Source organism: Wasmannia auropunctata, unplaced genomic scaffold, assembly GCF_000956235.1.
Source record: "Wasmannia auropunctata unplaced genomic scaffold, wasmannia.A_1.0 LD336076.1, whole genome shotgun sequence".
NCBI classification, from domain to species: Eukaryota; Metazoa; Arthropoda; class Insecta; order Hymenoptera; family Formicidae; genus Wasmannia; species Wasmannia auropunctata.
In genome coordinates, this window is record NW_012026814.1 from 827176 (window position 1) to 846039 (window position 18864).

At 41.1% G+C, this 18864-nt stretch overlaps 1 protein-coding gene across 2 annotated transcripts in view; it reads right to left on the reverse strand.

The window, feature by feature from the left end:
• LOC105449173 overlaps positions 1–18864 on the reverse strand; it is a 56575-nt gene that overhangs the window by 6465 nt on the left and 31246 nt on the right. For both annotated transcript variants that reach the window (XM_011688177.1, XM_011688176.1), the window contains exons 5-7: positions 3881–4074; positions 2185–2364; positions 416–741 (exon numbers count right to left, since the gene is read on the reverse strand). In XM_011688177.1, the coding sequence (XP_011686479.1) occupies positions 416–741; positions 2185–2364; positions 3881–4074 (700 nt within the window). The remainder of the gene's footprint in view (positions 1–415; positions 742–2184; positions 2365–3880; positions 4075–18864) is intronic.

Sequence of the window (18864 nt, forward strand, 5' to 3'; positions counted from 1 at the left end):
TATTTCATCTGCCTGTAGATGGTCTGACTTTATCGATTTTCCTTTCATCGCACGTCTCTTACTCCAATATTAATACCCGTATTTTAATAGTGCTTTTTATTTCAAATTATGAAATACTTTAATTTTTTAATCTCAGACTACACCATATTGCAAATGTAATTATTCATTAGCAATTTCCTAATTTGCAAAATTAATTTTCAAAACAAAGTCTCCCGCGCGAGAAGAATTTATTTTATACTTTCGATTTATTTATTTATTTTTATTTTTAATTATTTATCTTTCATCTAAAATCGTTATCTTTTCAATTATAATACTATCAATTACAGCATACATTCTGTATAGATAACACAATAAATATAACATAAAAACTATAAAATATAACATAAATAAATGAATTAATTGGATCGAGACTTACCTCAAGCTCGTTCGTGGCGGACGGAGAGGGTGATCAGGTTCGGTGGGCGAGAGCGCCGAGACCGGGGTCTGCGCCAGATCCCGGTATAGCCGCAGCTTCACCGTCGGTCCGCATTGTCGCAGCAGCTGGACCGCTTCCTCGTGACTCATCGGCGACAGCGGTGCACCGTCCACCGCGACGATCTTATCACCCGGTCGGATTCTGCCGTCGCTCAATGCCGGTTCTCGGACTAGTGCACGTACATAATGGCCCAGGGCACTGCTGTCCGCCTTTCTCAGAGTGAAACCAAGACTGCCGCCCACTTTTGTCATCTCGATGTCAAACTCCTGCAAACAGAAGTTACACATTGGCTGTTATCTTAAACTCCGTATTAATTTTATTAATTGACGAATATATTAATCCTCCATTGATGAATTTTTCTTATATTTATAGAAAACTGCGTGTTTTTACATAAAGATATACTTTCTGACAGATGAAAATTGCTTTTTCTGTTGATTTATGTCAAATTTATGATTATTTGATATTTTTCAATCTCAATGTTTTTTTGATAATATAATCCAACGTCATAAAAGTTAAAAAATATATTTTTGTAGCTCGTAAAAAAAATATATGTATACAATACGTACATTATATTTATTGAGTCGGGATCCACGTGCGGAATATCTGATTCACGTTTTACATTTCTCTCTTTAATGCTATAGTACGCAACGAATGTAGTACGTACGCTATTGTTTATGAGTATTACTTCAAGGATCGATATTAAAGTTTCCTCGGGAGAATCGAACATTGGAATAAATATATAATGCGTATATGAGGTATGTTTCGAGCTTGTCGCTTTACTTACTTTAATCACGTGCTCGAAAGCAAATCGCGCTACAATAAATTACAAGTTTTAGCAGATAAGTCTTTTCGTACTATAGATAAAATCTATTTGAGAGGATCTGTAATTTGCGTCAGTACTTTTTATCGTATCATTTAGAGTGGAGTCATTAAATCATTTATTCTAGTTCATTGTATATGTTCCTCCGGGGATGCATCGAGAGTCAAGTATCGCTTGTGAATAATTTATCTGTACATTACCGTGAGGAATTAAACAGTGTAATTATTTCTATCATCAAATGCAAACAATGTCATTATTATGCATAATATTTAAAATAAATTTCTCTTTGTTAGAATTTATTGCTACATTATCAACAAATATAATATCCATAGACCGTAATATTGATAAAATACGCTTTCAGAATTAAACTCTATTAATTGACTATTAATTGAATTTAGAAATAATATACGTACGTAATTATTGTTAATAATTGTCTTTAGAAATAATGTACGCGTTATTATTAATAATTATCTTTAGAAATTATGATCGATATTTAAACTAAACTTCTCATCAGAGTATAAAACCGTAGTATTTTATCTTTGTCTACAGGATTATCTGAAGGACCAACCGCTTTTATGTAAATTTTATAAAATCGTCAGATATACTTTTTATCCATTTATTTATTCGTTCTAGAAACGATCGCGCGACAAACGTAATAATGTACGATCGATGATATTAAACTGTTTCTCTTGTACATATATAAAATTGTGGTATTTTTATCTTTGGCTACAGAATTTTCTGATGGACTAAATGCTTTTATATGTAGATTTTATTAAATATACGTCTGATACTTTTTATATATGTCCATTGATTTACTCGTCCCAGAAACGATGGCGCGACAAACGTGTAATGTATTCATGAAGTGTAGTTTAGGTGGAGCATTACTTACGCCGCAGGGCTCGATCTGCAGAGGCGGCAGAGGGTTGAGTAAACGTAACGGCGGCGGCGGCTCCCGCCTTGCTGGGGGTGGCGGCGGTGCACCGGGTGGCGTGACATTACTATCACCTGGAAGCCGGCACACCACCAGCTCGACCGTGCTGGGCGTCATACGCAGAACTTCGAGAGCCTCCTGCAACAAGTAGCATCGAAATAAGATTATGCGCGGGCTCTCTCTCTCTCTCTCTCTCTCTCTCTCTCACTCTTTATAATACAAAGATAATACTCTCGACACCCTGGCGGCGACGACGTCATCTTTTTTAGAGTTACGGTTTTCCGAAAAGTCCGGGCCGATAGTGAGTCGTGTTTCGACGGTTTACAACCGGAACGAAATAGAACGACGACTTTGAGAGGGGAAAACTTGATGCTACGAGAAGCTAATAAATAACAGGTATATTTAGGAAGACTCTGATGTTTGATATTTCTTTACCGATAAAATTCCTGAAATTTTAAGGAGTTGCCTTTACATCTTCCTCTTGCGATCTGTTATTATGAATGTTCTCATGAGTTTAACGAACGGCGCATTTAAAATACATTACATTCGCAAAAATATAAAGATTCCGCAATGTTTATCGTATTCGGGAAAGATAAATCATACTCCCTGTGTATTTCTTAGTCATGATACTTTACATTCACTTCCCTTTGATTTCTTATCAAATTTACATTTAACGAGCGGTGAGCGAGACGATTTTTTACTTCGCGACGACTCGACTATGCGGTTGAAGACGGTCGCAACTACTTCCCGACTGGCGTCCTGTGGCAAAGCGGAGCAATCGAGTTGAGATAAAGTCAACGTTTTAACGTCTTCCGCGGCCAGGTCCGCGCGTTTCGCGAGAGAATATGCGAGAGGGGATCCGCAGGAACGTGCGAGTTTACGACGCGAGCATACGCGTTTGCGTACTGACAGAAGACAGTATTGCTTTTGCCCTCGTGGGACAAGCTGCCAAGTACACGCGAGATAACGTCTATCCTCTCGCCGGGGCACTCGCGGGCGTAGCTGCATTATGCTAATCCAATGCAAATCTTCGCGAGAGCCGCGAGAAGAGAGCAAGGCTGAGGCCGCCAGTCGAGAACGTAGCAATCATTACTACCGAGCATTCAGCGCGTGTAAGCTGAAGCATGCGTGTGCATGTGCGCTTTACTGCGTTTATCTAGTATCGGCATTTGTTCCAGGACGTTACTTCTTCCTCGAAAACAGACATTGCTATATCCGCGTTATCAGCGAAATAAACAAATAATTTTTAGAAGAATTTATTTTACTAGATTTAAATTGGCTAAAATCGAAGGAAGGAGTTTAGTTAGATACAAGTATATTATTTAGCATATTCTTGATATTATTTACACTGCACTTATATATAAATTTAAAAAAATATTGAAAACTGAGAGTTTTTTTTTTCTTTTGAGCTTTTATTCTTTTACTTGATCTCTTTAAAGCTGTATCAGTCAGTTTACGTAATATCTCCAATTTTAAATCCGAATAAACTTTATCAACTTGAAACCTGCGATTTTATTTATGAAACATCATTACACGCAGTTTGCAAGCTGCAATAAGTTTTCGTTTATTAACTTGATTCATTCGCAGTTAGAGTCGCTGTTCCGTTTTCTGCCTCTGTCACTGATTCTCAATCGTAGTTTAATTGATTACTCACGTAATTGGTGAGGCCAGTCAGCGGGATCCCGTTGGCAGTCAGTAGTATGTCGCCAATTTGAAGTTTGTTAGAAAGTGCGGCGGGTTGTTGAGGAAAGAGTCTTTTCACGCGTACGGGCCCCGCGGTGCCGCCACCGGAAACACTCAGGCCGAGGCCGCGACTGCTTTTCTGCAGCGTCACTTGGAATGTGCTCTCTGAAAAAAATATATATTTAAATATTTTCACTGTGTTTTCGAGTAAACCTTGGGCAATGTCATGTCCCGCTGAGAATATTTCGCTTATCTATCTCAGTCGGACGGGCAAATCGCAAATACAATTCCGCAAAAGATGAGACTTAATTTTTAGCTGCTGCAGAGATCATAAATTTATTAGTTTTTCAAATAACAGATATACTTACTGTGAAAAAAATATTACGAAAGATAAGATAAACATTACATCACGGTACGATTATATCACAGTACGATTTATCGACATCGATTATATAATTAGGCGCAGTCAAAGGCTAGACTAATTGTCTAATTGAAATTCTGATTTCTCGGAATTGCGTCCGGCGGGAGGGGGGGGGAGGCAGATGGGGTATTGGGTAATTCATCGCTTCCGCTGGAGTGACGTATGGTCTAATATCTGCAGGTAGCGGAGCTACAATAGGAATAATTACTTTCTGTCGCGGTGATTTCGTGCAACACTGCGGTGCACTGCGTACATATTTCAGCCGCTGCAACAGCTTTCGCGGGATGCGCCCCGTCGGTCATAATTTTCGTGGCACTCACTCGGAGGACATGTTTCTGAAATGTGTGTAAAACACGCGCGCGCGCACGCCACGTGCATGCGAGTGCATACGTATGTACGTCGTTTCCCCGTACGTATAGTTATTGCCGTTGCACATCGTCGAAATTCGCTGACAGTCGCAACGATCGTTCACGAGGAGCGATTGTTTGATTTTAGGAAACTTTGATTTTATGTAACTATGCCACGTGCTGTTTGCATTGCGCTGACGCTTAAAGCCGACGTGTCTACGTTACAAAGCGGAGCGTTGTGCCACTTAGCGCCAATTAAAGTGCCGCGACAACCATATAGCGAATCTAATGCAGAATTCAATTCATTAGAAGTTCGAAGCGACATAATACCGAAATGGCAAATTTGCAATTGAGACGGGTTAATGTCGTTTGATTCAAAAGAGGTTTCGTTTTGCAGACCATTAAATAATAATAATAATAAATGTAATAAATCTATGTGAATTATCATCCCTATATATATTACACGTGAAGCGAGTTATTGTGGCATTAAAATTATAGTTCAGATGAAATATTGCTCTATATTATCTACTATACATTACTGTGCAATTATACATCTTCACTTTTTATCGAATTGCATCATAATCAAAGACTCATCTTGTTAACATATAATGAAATACAATAAATAAAAAATTATAGTTGACAAGAATCGTTTGACGGTTAGACCGAGACGATGTGATTGATTTTGTTTTATGGCGTAAGAGGCTCGTTTACGCGATTCGAATCTTTTTTTATGTATAGAAATTAATGCGAAATGACTTCCAGTTCGGGATGACCCACCGTATACCGGATATTGACCCAATTCAGTTGACATATCGTGCGTATTGTTCACTTTGCTCGCTATTCAAATCGGATCCTCTCCCGCGCTCGCCACCTTGCGAAGGGATAATTTACGTTTGCCACGTTATTGTCTGGAGTCACACAGTGTCACTCTTTTCGCGAGAGAGAGAGAGAGAGAGAGAGAGAGAGAGAGAGAGAGAAAGTGGCCATTGTTGGAATCGCTTCGAAATTGCGGGGTTCACGTTCAATGGATTCCTCGATCATTTGCTAAACGCCTCGCAAAATTGGACGGACAATTCGACGAATCCGAGAGTGACGATTTTCTCGCGTCACTCTGTGCCACGTGTAGGTATACATTGTTCCACCGTGCACACAAGTATTACAATTAAGATCACAGTTGCTGACAAAGCGGTTGCACTTTGGAAACTACCAGCCAAAGAGCGATAATTTCTGCGCTTCCATGCATTCTAAGAGTGATTACGGTATAACTTTGGTAAGCAAACTACAGCGATGAACTTTTTTATGCGATTGTTCATTAAAAGCAAATATACCTGGAAATGTAGGACTTGCTGCAACAGTGGGCTATTTACATTTTGCATACAGAGAGAATTTTCTTTTAAAATTTACCCTGAAAATCATGTTAATTGTGAGTCAGCACAATTGTAGGACAACATAGTATTTCCACAAATTTTATGCAATTTTCTGTTTTTTTTTTACTGTGCACTACAATAAATTTGTTATAGTATAGGATATATAAAAAAAATAGTAAAAATCACATATTATAAAATTCGCCAAAATACTATGTTGTCCTACGATTAACATGATTTTTCAGGATAAATTTTAAAAGAAAATTCTCTCCGTATAAAAACAGAAAATAAATAATATCATAAATAATACATCTCCGAAAATACCGATTACATATTCGGCTATCGGTTAGCTTCATTTTTGCAGCAAATCCTTCAATTAATGAAAAAATCATGTTTCAATTTCTATATAACTATTATTCATATTTTTATAACTATTATTAAAATCAATATACATACATATGTGTAAATTTCATTTAATCTAGTAAATCATATTAATAATATCCTCACATTACAAATATTATTAACTATTCAATGTAATTAACTCTCAATTATTAATCAATCTGTTATTAAAGCAATCTCTGCAGCATTAATTAATCATAGCTGTTGAAATGTCATTTCTCCGTTCATATACGTAAATCGTGTAGCCCTCTCGTATTCTCGCAAGAAGCATCAACTAGAGATATCAACTTATATAGCTGTTAATTAATCAAGGCTGTCGGTAAGACTCGGCGCCAAAATGAACCGGCGTAAAATAAGTACGAGTATATGTTCCGACGTCTCGAGCGTTGCACCGCCAATCATGACAGTTTTACCCCGCGATGCAACTCGGAACAAATGCAGACTACCCGGTGCATCCGTATATTTTACGTCACGTGAGGCGCACCGCGCCGCAAATACTGCGAGAGCCACCTCCGGTGATATCCCGTCTCCCTCTGATCTACTTGTGAAATAAATGCAGAACGATGTGGGGGGAGACGTGCATATCGCCTCGCGTGGATCAGAGACGCGATCCCTCGAGCCGCGGCTAACTCAACTCCCACAGTCCCACAGTGCATATACCCGGTGTGTCGCCCTACATCCGCAGACACAGTAAAAACGATCCGATTAAGGAAACGATCAGTTATATGCGAGAGTGGGCGGCCGTTTAATTAAGGCTACGTCGGCATTTAGGTTGGCCAGCGGATCGTAACGGGCGGACTCGTGAAAGAGGAGGTGCGCGCTGCGCGGCCCCTCCGGGGTCTACATACATACGTACAAACGACACGGCCCAACACGTGTGCAACGTCCGTTATGGAATCCATTATCGAGATAGCAGAGGATGCCGCCCGCGGTTCGCGATGAGGATACCGATATTTACGGGGTCTAACGAACTGCCCATGTGCTGAAGTATATTCGCCGTTACGTTGGCGCGCGGATTATCGTCCGCGTGGAAGTTGGAAGGCTCCTTTCAAAGAGACCCATTCCCCTGTTCGATAATGGAATGAATCGCTTTTAACGTACAGCATAGACAATTTCTTTAAATTGCGTAAATGGTAAATTATTTCTGTTCGAAGAGAATGCTGGTAATTGGAAAAAGAAATGGAAAAGAAGGTGCTCCTTTTTATCTCTTATCAAATTGCTCGACGTGATATTAACTCTCTCCATCGTGCAGCGTGTTGCAATTGCAGACTGCGCGAAAGACGCATCTATAATATGACACATCTATAACGATGGGGACTTAATGCTATGTCGATTAATATAGAAAGAATAAGAAATAAATTTTAGGTATATATATTTCTCGGGGCATCGTCATTTAATATTTAGAAATTTGCACGAGACAAGAGAGATCTTTTAATGTTTATGTCGAGATGTAATTAAAATCGTGAAAAGCGACGGTCAATGTTGGCCGTAAAAGGGGAGCCTTCAAAGAGCGCGACGGAACGCGCGAGCTAGCGGGACGAAATGTCGTGCAGTAGTACTGCAGTGCTTCAATAGCCACCGTGGCACCGGTCTTTAAGCCGGCTTCGTTAGTTTGCAGATTGCCTGTGACACATTTTTCCCTCTCTCACCCCCGCCGTCCCCTCTCACGTCCCCTGTCACTCTCGGTTTTTCTCGTCATCGACATTCTAGTCCGAGGTTGCAGCTTTTCATCGACGAAAAATGCACCGTCTAATGGCCGAGAGCCCGGCCACACCGGCGGCAAGAACTCTAATGTCGTTAGCGCGCCGAACAAATACGCACTTAACGAGCGACGTGTGCGACGATGTAAACCGGCTCGTTATGCCAATTTTAATATCCTCAGCGGCGAGAGCCTCTAAGGTGTTTCTTGCCGCTGCGACGGCCGTCCGCAATTTCTCGTGATTTTGTAATTTCCGTGTAATTCAATAATTACGCGTCGTTAGACACTTTTGCCAGGAGAGACCAGATCTTTTTTTTGCAGCTAATTCATCCGCAGTAATTGTTGATAATAGCTTTTCTCCTGCAGTAGCTCGAGTTTTCGGCACGCCAAATCCAATGAAATTTTTAGCACGAAAGTTTCGCTTGACAAAACGGTGTAATATTATAGTTTTAATATGATTCGCACGCGATGGAAGCGATTTATAACATTCGAGTTTTAATAAGATACAATCAACTCTGGACTCGCAGTGCATAGGGCGGTATAAACTTCAAGTTACAAAGATAAATTAAGTAGTCCTGCGAGAAAACGGAGGATAGCCTCCTCGGCAAAGGGAGCGGCGGAATGCAATTCCCAGTTCCAGAATTTCTGACAGGCCGATATTTCAACTATTCGGAAGGGTAGTATCTGCAGGCCATTACTTTTCCACGTACTGCCGGCCGTGGCCCGTAAGATACCCTCGATAAAGACGAGACCATTATCTCTCCGAGGCTTCTACATTCAATTTACCGCCGCGGTAACTGTTATCGTCGGCTACATGCCGCGAATTCGAAATTATCATTAGTAGCCTCGCACAGGTTTCCCCACACCGCTGCTTTGTGAATCCTTTAACTTGTCTAAAAATCACTATCGTTATCATCGAATTCGATATTTTGATCGTGAGAAAAAATAACGAGTATACTTTTCGCGCAATAAACATATTCGTAAAAAATTACTTATAAAGATTAAAGGTCGCTCCTTTCGATTTGCTTCTGAATCCTTCTTAAAGGGCGAATTTAATTAACGTATGTATGTGTGGAGCAGTAATTCGCGCCGAGAGATTGTACGACTCTTGCCAAGAATTCTAACGATTACGTGCAAAACCTTGTCGGGAAACAGTCGGATTTTAGAGAGTGTGAGCTAGAAATATCTCTGTAGAATTTACGATTCATAAAAGGACGACGGGCGCGAACAAGCGGTTTGCGCGCATTTAGTTCCTCCTCCCCTCCCCCTTCCGTGGAGGCCAGACGAATTTTGGAGTATCATTTATGAATCAGGATGAGTCATAGCCGGCCCATTTTTATTTGGATTACGCCACCGGCGATTTTTCACTCAGGTTTCTTGCGTCGTAACATTAGGAATTAACTGGAATTAAACGATACGCGCTTTAAGCGCATAATCTCTCCCCGCGCGCCGAATGTTCTAATAATAAAGTGTCTCGTTGCGACCGTCGAACGGTTGCCACCACGGAGATATGTTTACACCACGTAGTTAAATTAAACACCGATAATCCTATCTTCGTATTGCAGATGACTTCGCAGAAGGAGCCATTCGAGTTATTAACGCCGAGATACGACGTGGTTTTAACGAGATTAGATCTCATGCGGTTACTACACATATATATATATATATATATATTGTGCGACGGTACGTATATGTATTATACATACCGATCGCGTGACGCCGCCGGATTGAATCACTTGTACGGTCGGTCCATTCGGATAATTAACAGCAAAAAAGAAGGAATGTTAGTAGCCGTTGCACTGGTAATTGCAAGAATAAAATGTTGCGAGCGATAAATTTATCAGATACAGCCTCTTACACTTTCGGCGAGAATAGCACCGGGGATTATTTCCGATGATTATCATATTAACTGCAGCGGAATCGTTAGGATATAGCCAAGTTCAATTGCGCCAATTGCCGTGCCTATCTCTCGATCGATCTCGGGAGCGATTTCACTTTTTTGCTATCCGACCGTGCCGCGGCGATAATGATCAAGGATCACTTTGTTCCGAATTGAAGCAAAACGGGCACAATAAAACGAGGTCTAGGTCGTTAGAGTTGGATTACATTTCCGTCATGGAGCCCCGGGACAATTTTCTTTAGCGGTATAATTAAGCTTCGCGGAATAGACGAGGAATTAATTAATCTTATTCCATAGCTCGAACGATTTGATCGCGAAAATTCGCTTTCCCTCCTCAAATATCCCGCTTGATTAATAGCTTTTAGATTTGACGTGACGGCGAGTACGATCTCACTGAAGTAGAAGTTATCGTTATGTTTACTGCTACCGACGGTTTATTTTTTTTATCGGTTTTAATTTCTTGGAAGATATATCAAAGTCATATCTCAAGGAAAGTAAACTTTATCTCAAAAATACTTCACGGTAAACATCAAAACAAACATGATTTTAAGAATGATCCGTCGATAAAGCTCGCTGTGAAAATAAAATGTTACATTGAAGAAAGATAATCTAAAGGTCCAAGGAACACCTGCTTTTTTGTATGTGAAGATTTTTTGGTCTATAAAGCAAATAGAAGCTAGTATAAAATTATCACATGACAGCCACGAGCTCAACATTGATGTTTTCGCGTGTGCAAACGTTTTTTCTGCCAACAAAAAAAAGTATTCCAAAAAAGCGCCATAACTCGTGCTCGTTTCCTTTTTAATGCACGTCAGCGGCATCTGCGATCGAAGCGCGATTCGAGTTTACGGTCGCATAGGAAATAGGCGAGGATTTATCGAGAGATATTTCGTTCCTAACGAGACGGAGGGGAAGTAAGCGAGGTGAGGTCCTCAGTTGCGTCATACACGTGGTCGCGAGATATCTCGTCTGTCATTTGTTACGCGATCCCTCTTACGCCGCGCCCGTGCATCGCTGTAAAGACGTTTCGCCATTTATCAAGTCGGCGATCGTAAATATTGAACGAATCTTGGGAATACGTGTGGCATACTAAAATCTCGTAAGAGTTATCTCCAGGAAGAATAATCTCTAGAATTGACATCGTAGCATAATGCATCGGACGCGATTGAGAGAAAAATGTTCCATCCTCGCTACATCGACTGTGATCTTTCTAAAATTTTTCCAAGATCGACATACCTTTATTTGTCGACGTAATGCATCTTTACGAATGTTATCATGAACCAGCGATGGATTAAATGACAGATTGCTTGACAATTTTGAAAATTCGACTTTGGCTTGCAAATAACAATTTCTAGAAAAATATTTTTAATATTAAATATCGAAGCAATAAATTTCTAAATTAATACTCAATTAACATAAAATATTCAAGATTTATACTAAAGATTAGTTTTTCTTATTTATTGGCATTCCCGTGTTTAGCGTAATGAATCCTGCATGCAACAATTGTGTTGTAATACATATTACTATTTACGTAAACTGTCAAGCATAGAGCAATCAGATGTACAGGTGTCACCGTTGAAATGTTCTCTGAATAATTCACGTTATTTGCCCCAAATTAGCGCTGTTGCATGATTGATCACATTGCGTTACAGCTGTTACAAGTAATGCGTGATGTTACATACGTTACACATACATAACCGTTGATATTAATCTCGACAGTATAAATGATCACGTTATCGTACCGCGTGAATTGAGAAGTCCGTCTTCTCCGGCGCGTAAATTTGCCGGAAAATCAAGGAAAATTACCAGTCTCCACGGGGAGTGAAACTGAGATATCATTTCCCCTCGCTGAGGGAACTGTTTAAGCAGCCGTTGATCGTCGACTCGCAGTTCTTTGCGCCCCCGTGTTTCCGTGTTTGCCGCGTTCTCCCAGGAACGTTTCCCTCATAATGTAATAAAGAACAAAGATCATCTGTACATCGGCCGGATATCGCCGTAATTTCGTTCGATCGATATATACGTCGCCGAATGGGACAGGAGAACGTTATTAAAGCTCCGCTGGGCTTTTCCCATATAAACGGGGTGCGAATTGTATAGAAGCTTGAAGATATGAATAGTATGGATTAAATCCGAATAAACACGATATTATCGCGCTACGAATTGATCGCGCTACATTAAAGCATTCTCGTGTTCCATGTATTTGATTAATCTTGCAAAAAAAAAACGTTATAGACGCAAAAATTTGAAATTTTCATGTAGTGATATTTCATTATTATCTGATAATATAAAAATACCCTGCCTCAGGACAAATGTCACGTACATGAACTACGTGCAATTTATGCTATTCACGATTAATACTCGTACTGCTCTAACACGCTTTAATTTTTGTTCTTTAATTCATTCTTACGGACGAATATTGCATGACGTGCACCATTTTTTCTTTCGACCGTTCTAATTATAGACTGTCGGAGCCTGCCTAAAAAGAAGTCGTCACGATCGTGAGCTTTGTATAGTAGCGAATCTAAAAATCTATGGTAACGACGGGTCGGCAGGGGGAGGGGGAGGGGGAAGAAGGGGGGAGGAGAAAAGAGGCGCGGTATCGGTGGAATATAACGGCATGATGGGGATGAGGCATTTAAATCGCGATAACGCGATCGCTATCAGGTCGACTATAAATTATCCACGAGGGTTGGAGAACACGGCGGCCAAATCTGGAAGCCCGTCCGCCCGATCGGAAATCCGGTTGAGTGTTCCATTGACCTGCTCTCGGTAGTGCTGCGCTGTTAACACACGTTTCCCGTTATCGCGCCTCATGATTAATGATGCGCTTTATTAAACTCTTTCGTAAAGGCATCGGCGGCGGGAAAGAGTTAAAAGTCCCGCGCGTTCCCATCAACGGCAGCGACGAAACTTTCGCGCTTGCCGCCCTTAAATTATAATAATGGACGAGAGACGACACGGGGATGAATTGATAATGGAAAAGAGAGCGGATTTAGTTGGGATAGTACTTGACACACTGCCCCGATAATTCATGATATTTCCGTAAAGTCGATTAATCGCTAGCGATCTCCCATCTCGAAAAACTGACAAGAGAGAGTTTTTAAGTATACTTGCGCCGAGATCCATTCTCATCGAAAAGTCGACTTTACAAATTTATATCGTTACATAAATCGATCATACTTTGTCGAAAATTTTGTCATATTGATTGATCGTCATTTGTCAGAACTTACGGATAAAGGAACATCCGGTGATTCTTCAATATATATTCCTCGAAAAAGAAATTCACTCTCTGCCCCTCTCCTTCGCAGTAGCTTCCAGTTATAAGTTTCTATTTCGAGGAGCAACATTTCGTTTGGCGGAAGTGTACTCTGGTTAACGCGGAGGAAATCAGAGGGAAATAACCAAGCGGCGGTGGATTAAAAAGGAAAACCAAGAACCGTTCGCCGCAAAACGCGAGCGCGGTTCCCGGTTTGTGTGGCGCGGTGTCGCTCTCCCTTCAGTCGCGGCTGTATATTAACTAGCGCAGCGGCGCGGCGGATCGCGAATCGGAATGCGTTTCGCATTCGGCGAAGCGCATTTATGGCGCCATGTTTCCAACGTTCATTACTGATTCCCCCGGCGGGGAAATCCACGGCACGCGATCGCGCGGAATAATGATCGACGACAATTTCCAGGGACGAAGGTGTTCCGCGCGCACAAGCGGTCCCTCGCGCGCGCTGCACACTCGCCGCCGCTGCCGCCACCGGCTCGACGCTAATGCGATACGAGAGGGCATTAAACTGGCGATAACGCGATCGCCATCAGTCCGGCAATGAATTACTCGACGGGCGGGAGAGGGGCACAACAGGAAGGCGGTCGGTACCTGGAAACCCGGATGTCCGCAGCTATTCCGCCGGCGTGCTACTCAGGTTCGAGCTTCGTGTCGACGGCCCCTCGTGGAAAAGGGGAAACCGAAATCTCCCGCTTCTCATTTCGCATAAAATGAGACGGGACATGCAAGTATGATTTGTGCAACTTTGTTGAGATTCTAAAGATGCATTTTAATTGCGAAAGAAAAAGTGCAAGCTCAGGCGGTGAAAAACGTCTATATCTGATTAGAAAGATTGCCGAGTTGGCGGAGTGAAATTCTAGAGGGGAAAATAGAGGGAATTTGATTTATAGCTGCATACAATCTTTTTTCCAATTTTTATAACGATTTATATCCTTTTTGTGTGACAGCTCATTTAATAAAGTTTCACATCATTCTCTTCATATATATGTTAATTTTCATACTTTATCTTCAAATCTGTCTGATTTATGTCGAGTGTACACAACAATACCGCGATTACAATTTCTTAATCGATAATCCGTCCAATATGACTGCTTGCTAGCCAGTCTCTTTCACGTATTACAATTTCCATCAATTTCCATTTCTTAACTTTTTAACCATTCATCATGCAATTTAAAACACGTAGAATTGCTAATGCCGATTGCACTTGTTTGCTTAATCCTTTCGTATAGCCGGTGCTACCCTCGTATATAGCAACAACCTGTCGGGAATTAGCCGATAGCCGATTCGATGCGGTCGACTCGGGCGCACGGCCAGCCCCGCGGAGTCGAGTTGAAGAACCGAAATTTCCCTCTACCGTGTAGCGCATCCGGCGAGGGTCGTCGCATTAGCTAGGCAATCGGTCGGCGAAATTATTCATGCTGCGGCATGTTACGGGCCGGCCACGGTACCACGGCACGCCACGCGACGTACCTCCGAGTCGGCGGCGCGGCGGCGGCGGCGGGATTTCCTGACGAATTGCCGATCCCCGCCACGCGCAGGAACGAAGCAAGGGGTCGTCGATCGGAAATTACCTTCGTGCCGGGGGGGATGGGGCCGAGACGAGACTGAGAATTAAGTTTCGGTGTTTTTCGGTTGTTCGTCCGGCGGATCGCGCGTAAGGACGTTCGATACGTGAGAGGAGTTGGAAAAAAAAATCTCAATCTCTTCGCCAGTAGACTCTCTTGTTTTACCCTATAGCGAGCGTATCGTCTTCTTTGTAAAATCTGCAGACGCCAGAAAACCCTTTAGGGGCTGTCTACGGCGTATGTCAGATCATAAGCCGTAAATCGTAAGAATTGACCAATCACAGTTGAATGTAAGAAAAATATTCGACTACGATTGGTCAATTTTTAGTTGGTATGATATGAGTAGTGACTAACGGCTTATTGTAGAAAGCCCCTTACAATAAACGCAGATTACAACATGACACCATTTTATGCTGCCATTTTATACTATTTTCAACCACGTTGAAAAATAAATATGCTTTTCATACGCAAATAATTATGTCTATTTGTTGGATTACTGCGGTGATTTACACACAAAGCTGCTTTTTAAGGATTTAACGTGCGGTTTAAAATGAAAAAAAAAGTGACCTTTTTTCCGTAAATCTTTCTCTCTGCGGATAAACGAAGGCGAGAGAAGATCGACGAGACGAGCACCGTTTAACCATTCTTCGGAAAGCGAGTCGTTTTTCTTCCTAGTCGTTCATTAGCATTCAACGCGTTACGGCTTTTCTTTGTTTTTACCGAGGGAATTATTAGACCAATTAGGGACGTACAAGCACAATGTGCGGAAGTTGCATGAACGAACTGTAAAGTTCCACCTTCCCTTTTGAGTGTATTGCGATCGAACAGGCCGAAAGTTTTCATCGCGGCCTTTTGCGCAAAAGTGTTCTCCTAGGAATTCAATTTCCAGGATCATTACCTTCGAACAGCGAATAGGAATTACAGCTTTTGCGGATAAAATCCGCAGATATTCTATAGCGATATTTTATTACGCGCCATTTCTTTGCAATTCTCTAATGAATAGACGCGCAATTATGGATTTATTATGCAAAAAGTTTTATATGCAAAAGAAATATCGTATAACATGATGAACCTATTTTTAACTTTCATTGTAGAACATTCTTGCCTCTTAAAGCGGATTACATTCCACGTATTTGAAAAAATATATAGCAATACATAAAATATAATAAAAATAAAATAGCAAATCGAGTAATATAGAAATAAATATAATTTTAAAAATCTTAAACGGAGATTCATTAAAAAAAACTTATTATTACAAATTATTTTTAAAATTATTATTAACAAATTATTTTTAAACACGTTGATGTGTATACGTTATTATAATGACGAGGGTGAGTCATAATATGAGGTCAAAAGCATATCATACCCCTACAACCTCTTTTCCACTCTACTTTTCCTTTCATTTTTCACCTCACTTCTCAACATGGTTTCCCTAAGGAAAATCGATTGTAAATGTAACGATCATACGCATCTTCACGTGAAAATAAACCGTCGTAACCGTTCGGAGAATTTGAGCGAGCTGTAAAATAAATTTCAGTACGAAGAAAATAAAATCGGTGCGGATCAATTTTATTTTCACTTTGGAACTTTTCAATATTCGCCGAACAGTCCGTGATTGTAAAATACTATTTGAATCTTTTTGTATGACGAATATAACATTTTCAAAGAGAAGTATATGTAGGTATGCGGAATTCGCCTCTGGACAATAAAATTGTTCACATAAAGTAAAAAAGCTTTTGTTAATCGCACAAGAACTTATAATTATTTAATATTAAAAATATCTAGTAAATAAGATAAAGATATATGAGTAAGAATAAGTCTTAAGAAATATGTAAATTATTTCCTTGTAACTATGACTTTATATATCTTACAATCATTAATGTTTTTTTAATCATGCATTAACGTACATAAATACCCTTGGAAAATTATATAATTATTGTGTGTTGAAAGCACATACAGCAAAACGTGGCATACAAGTAATAATTTAATATCTAGAAATAACTTTAAATTGATAAATTGAGACATTTCCTGGTACTTTCTTACGATGCACAACCACGACCAGGGTCACATTATTCCGAATTAGGAGAGCTATCCAGCGTGCCGAAAATATCGTCCAGTATCCCGTGGCCTTCGCATTAGGGTCAGTTGGTCAGCGGTGCAGCGTAAGTGTCCGGGAGTACCGAAATTAATCCGTCGCGATACCGGCGCCACCGACCTTGTAATCCGCGCCCGAAACCGTGAAACAATATAGTTAACCACTTCCTCCTCCTGCCCTTCGGCAACAACATCCCAGCAGCCCGCGCCCCGCGGCCGTACAAATGGGTCAATAGGTGAGACGCATGGAACGTACGTCGAAGTGACCCAGATCGGCGGAATAAGGCGAGAGCGGCCGTCGTGCAACGGCCGCACGATCAATAGCGCACAATCTTGACTTAGAAAACCTACAATGTCAGCGAAGGAAGGCGGCACCAAACTGGGCGAGAGTGAGATCGTTTGCGGATTCAATGTGTGTCCATTCCATCTACATTCGCGACAAACAATTGGCCTCCTCTTTTTCGCGAGACGCGCAAATCTGAAGTGATCGCGGCACGCTTGAGAAAACCACTTGCCCGATGATACTCGAGCCGAGACTTCGACATATATATTCCGCGGTGGAAGTCGCAATTTTTTATTACCAATTTTTCGCTGTATATGAGATAACCAGTAATTCCGAGATTAATTTTATTGGCAGATTGAAGCGACTTGCGTAGAGTCGATCCTTCCGTTCTTAGCTCTTGGATTGTAAGGGAAATGGAATCTGGTTGAGAAATTAGATACGTATTCAGACGGCTCGTAACCTTCATCGTTATCGTCAAGATTTATTACCAATCTTCTTGGCAACGGCTTTGTCTCTACGACAGTTTTCATTCATTTCGATTACATCCGTTCGATCAGAGTCGAGGGTTTCTCAACTCACACACAACCGTGGGGGAGTAAAATATTTCGCTAAATGGCAACGAAATAAAAATTGTCGAAATATGAAGAATATAATATGCGTTGGTGGATGTATAAATAAAATAAGAAAAAATTTTAATTACTTAATTTAAAATCATGCGAATTATTTCAGAAAAACTAGAATTATTTTTTTCCGGATATGATAAACATCAACAAAAAAATCTTAATATCACATATATGCGAATGGAATTATATAATTCGGGTATTCTGCGCGGGTATCAGAATGCGGATATAGCTTGTGAAGATTTGAATCGCTCAGTCGTCTCGAGTTCAGCCAACGTTCTGTCATAGACATTCGTATTCGAATTAGGAGGAGAATCCCTGAATCAAGTCCCCGCGACCATTACGTGAACGGAATATTTGCCGCCCGGGCGCACAGTTCTGTCGTGACACAATGACGAATATAAACAATCCATATCGCAGAAACATAACCGGGGAGACTGTATAACAGGGATCGCAATGCCCGGCTGTTTATTGATTTGGCAAGTTTGCTTTGCTCTTCTTAGTGACGTTAACCCAAATGGACGGATCGAACCGCTCCGTGCATCGTATAACGAGCATCGTATAATGCTAGATAGTTGTTTATTAGTTTCGCAAGTTCAGCCTTACTCGCCTAAGTAATGGTTAACGCGGTGAGGCTTGCGCATATTACATAGTTAAATAGTCTCATCCTCGCGCTCGCGCGCGGAGATATACGCGATGAAAGATAAGTGGCGCTTTTAAACACGAGTTTGCCATATATTACGTACATATTTCGCCCGCGAGATAAAAATGTTTCATTAAGCGTCGCTCTTCGGCTAATAGACCGAGAAGGGCAAGGGAAGGGCGGGGGGGGCAAGGGAGAGGGATTAATAGAGTGGCCCGGGCACTTCGGGGTTTAAAAACGGCGTACCTCCGACCGCGCTTTTAATTATCGCGCATCGATTTTTTAACACTCTCGTGACACGCTGCGCGCATTTGGGCGATATATTACCGGTAACCTTCTCCTCCCCCCC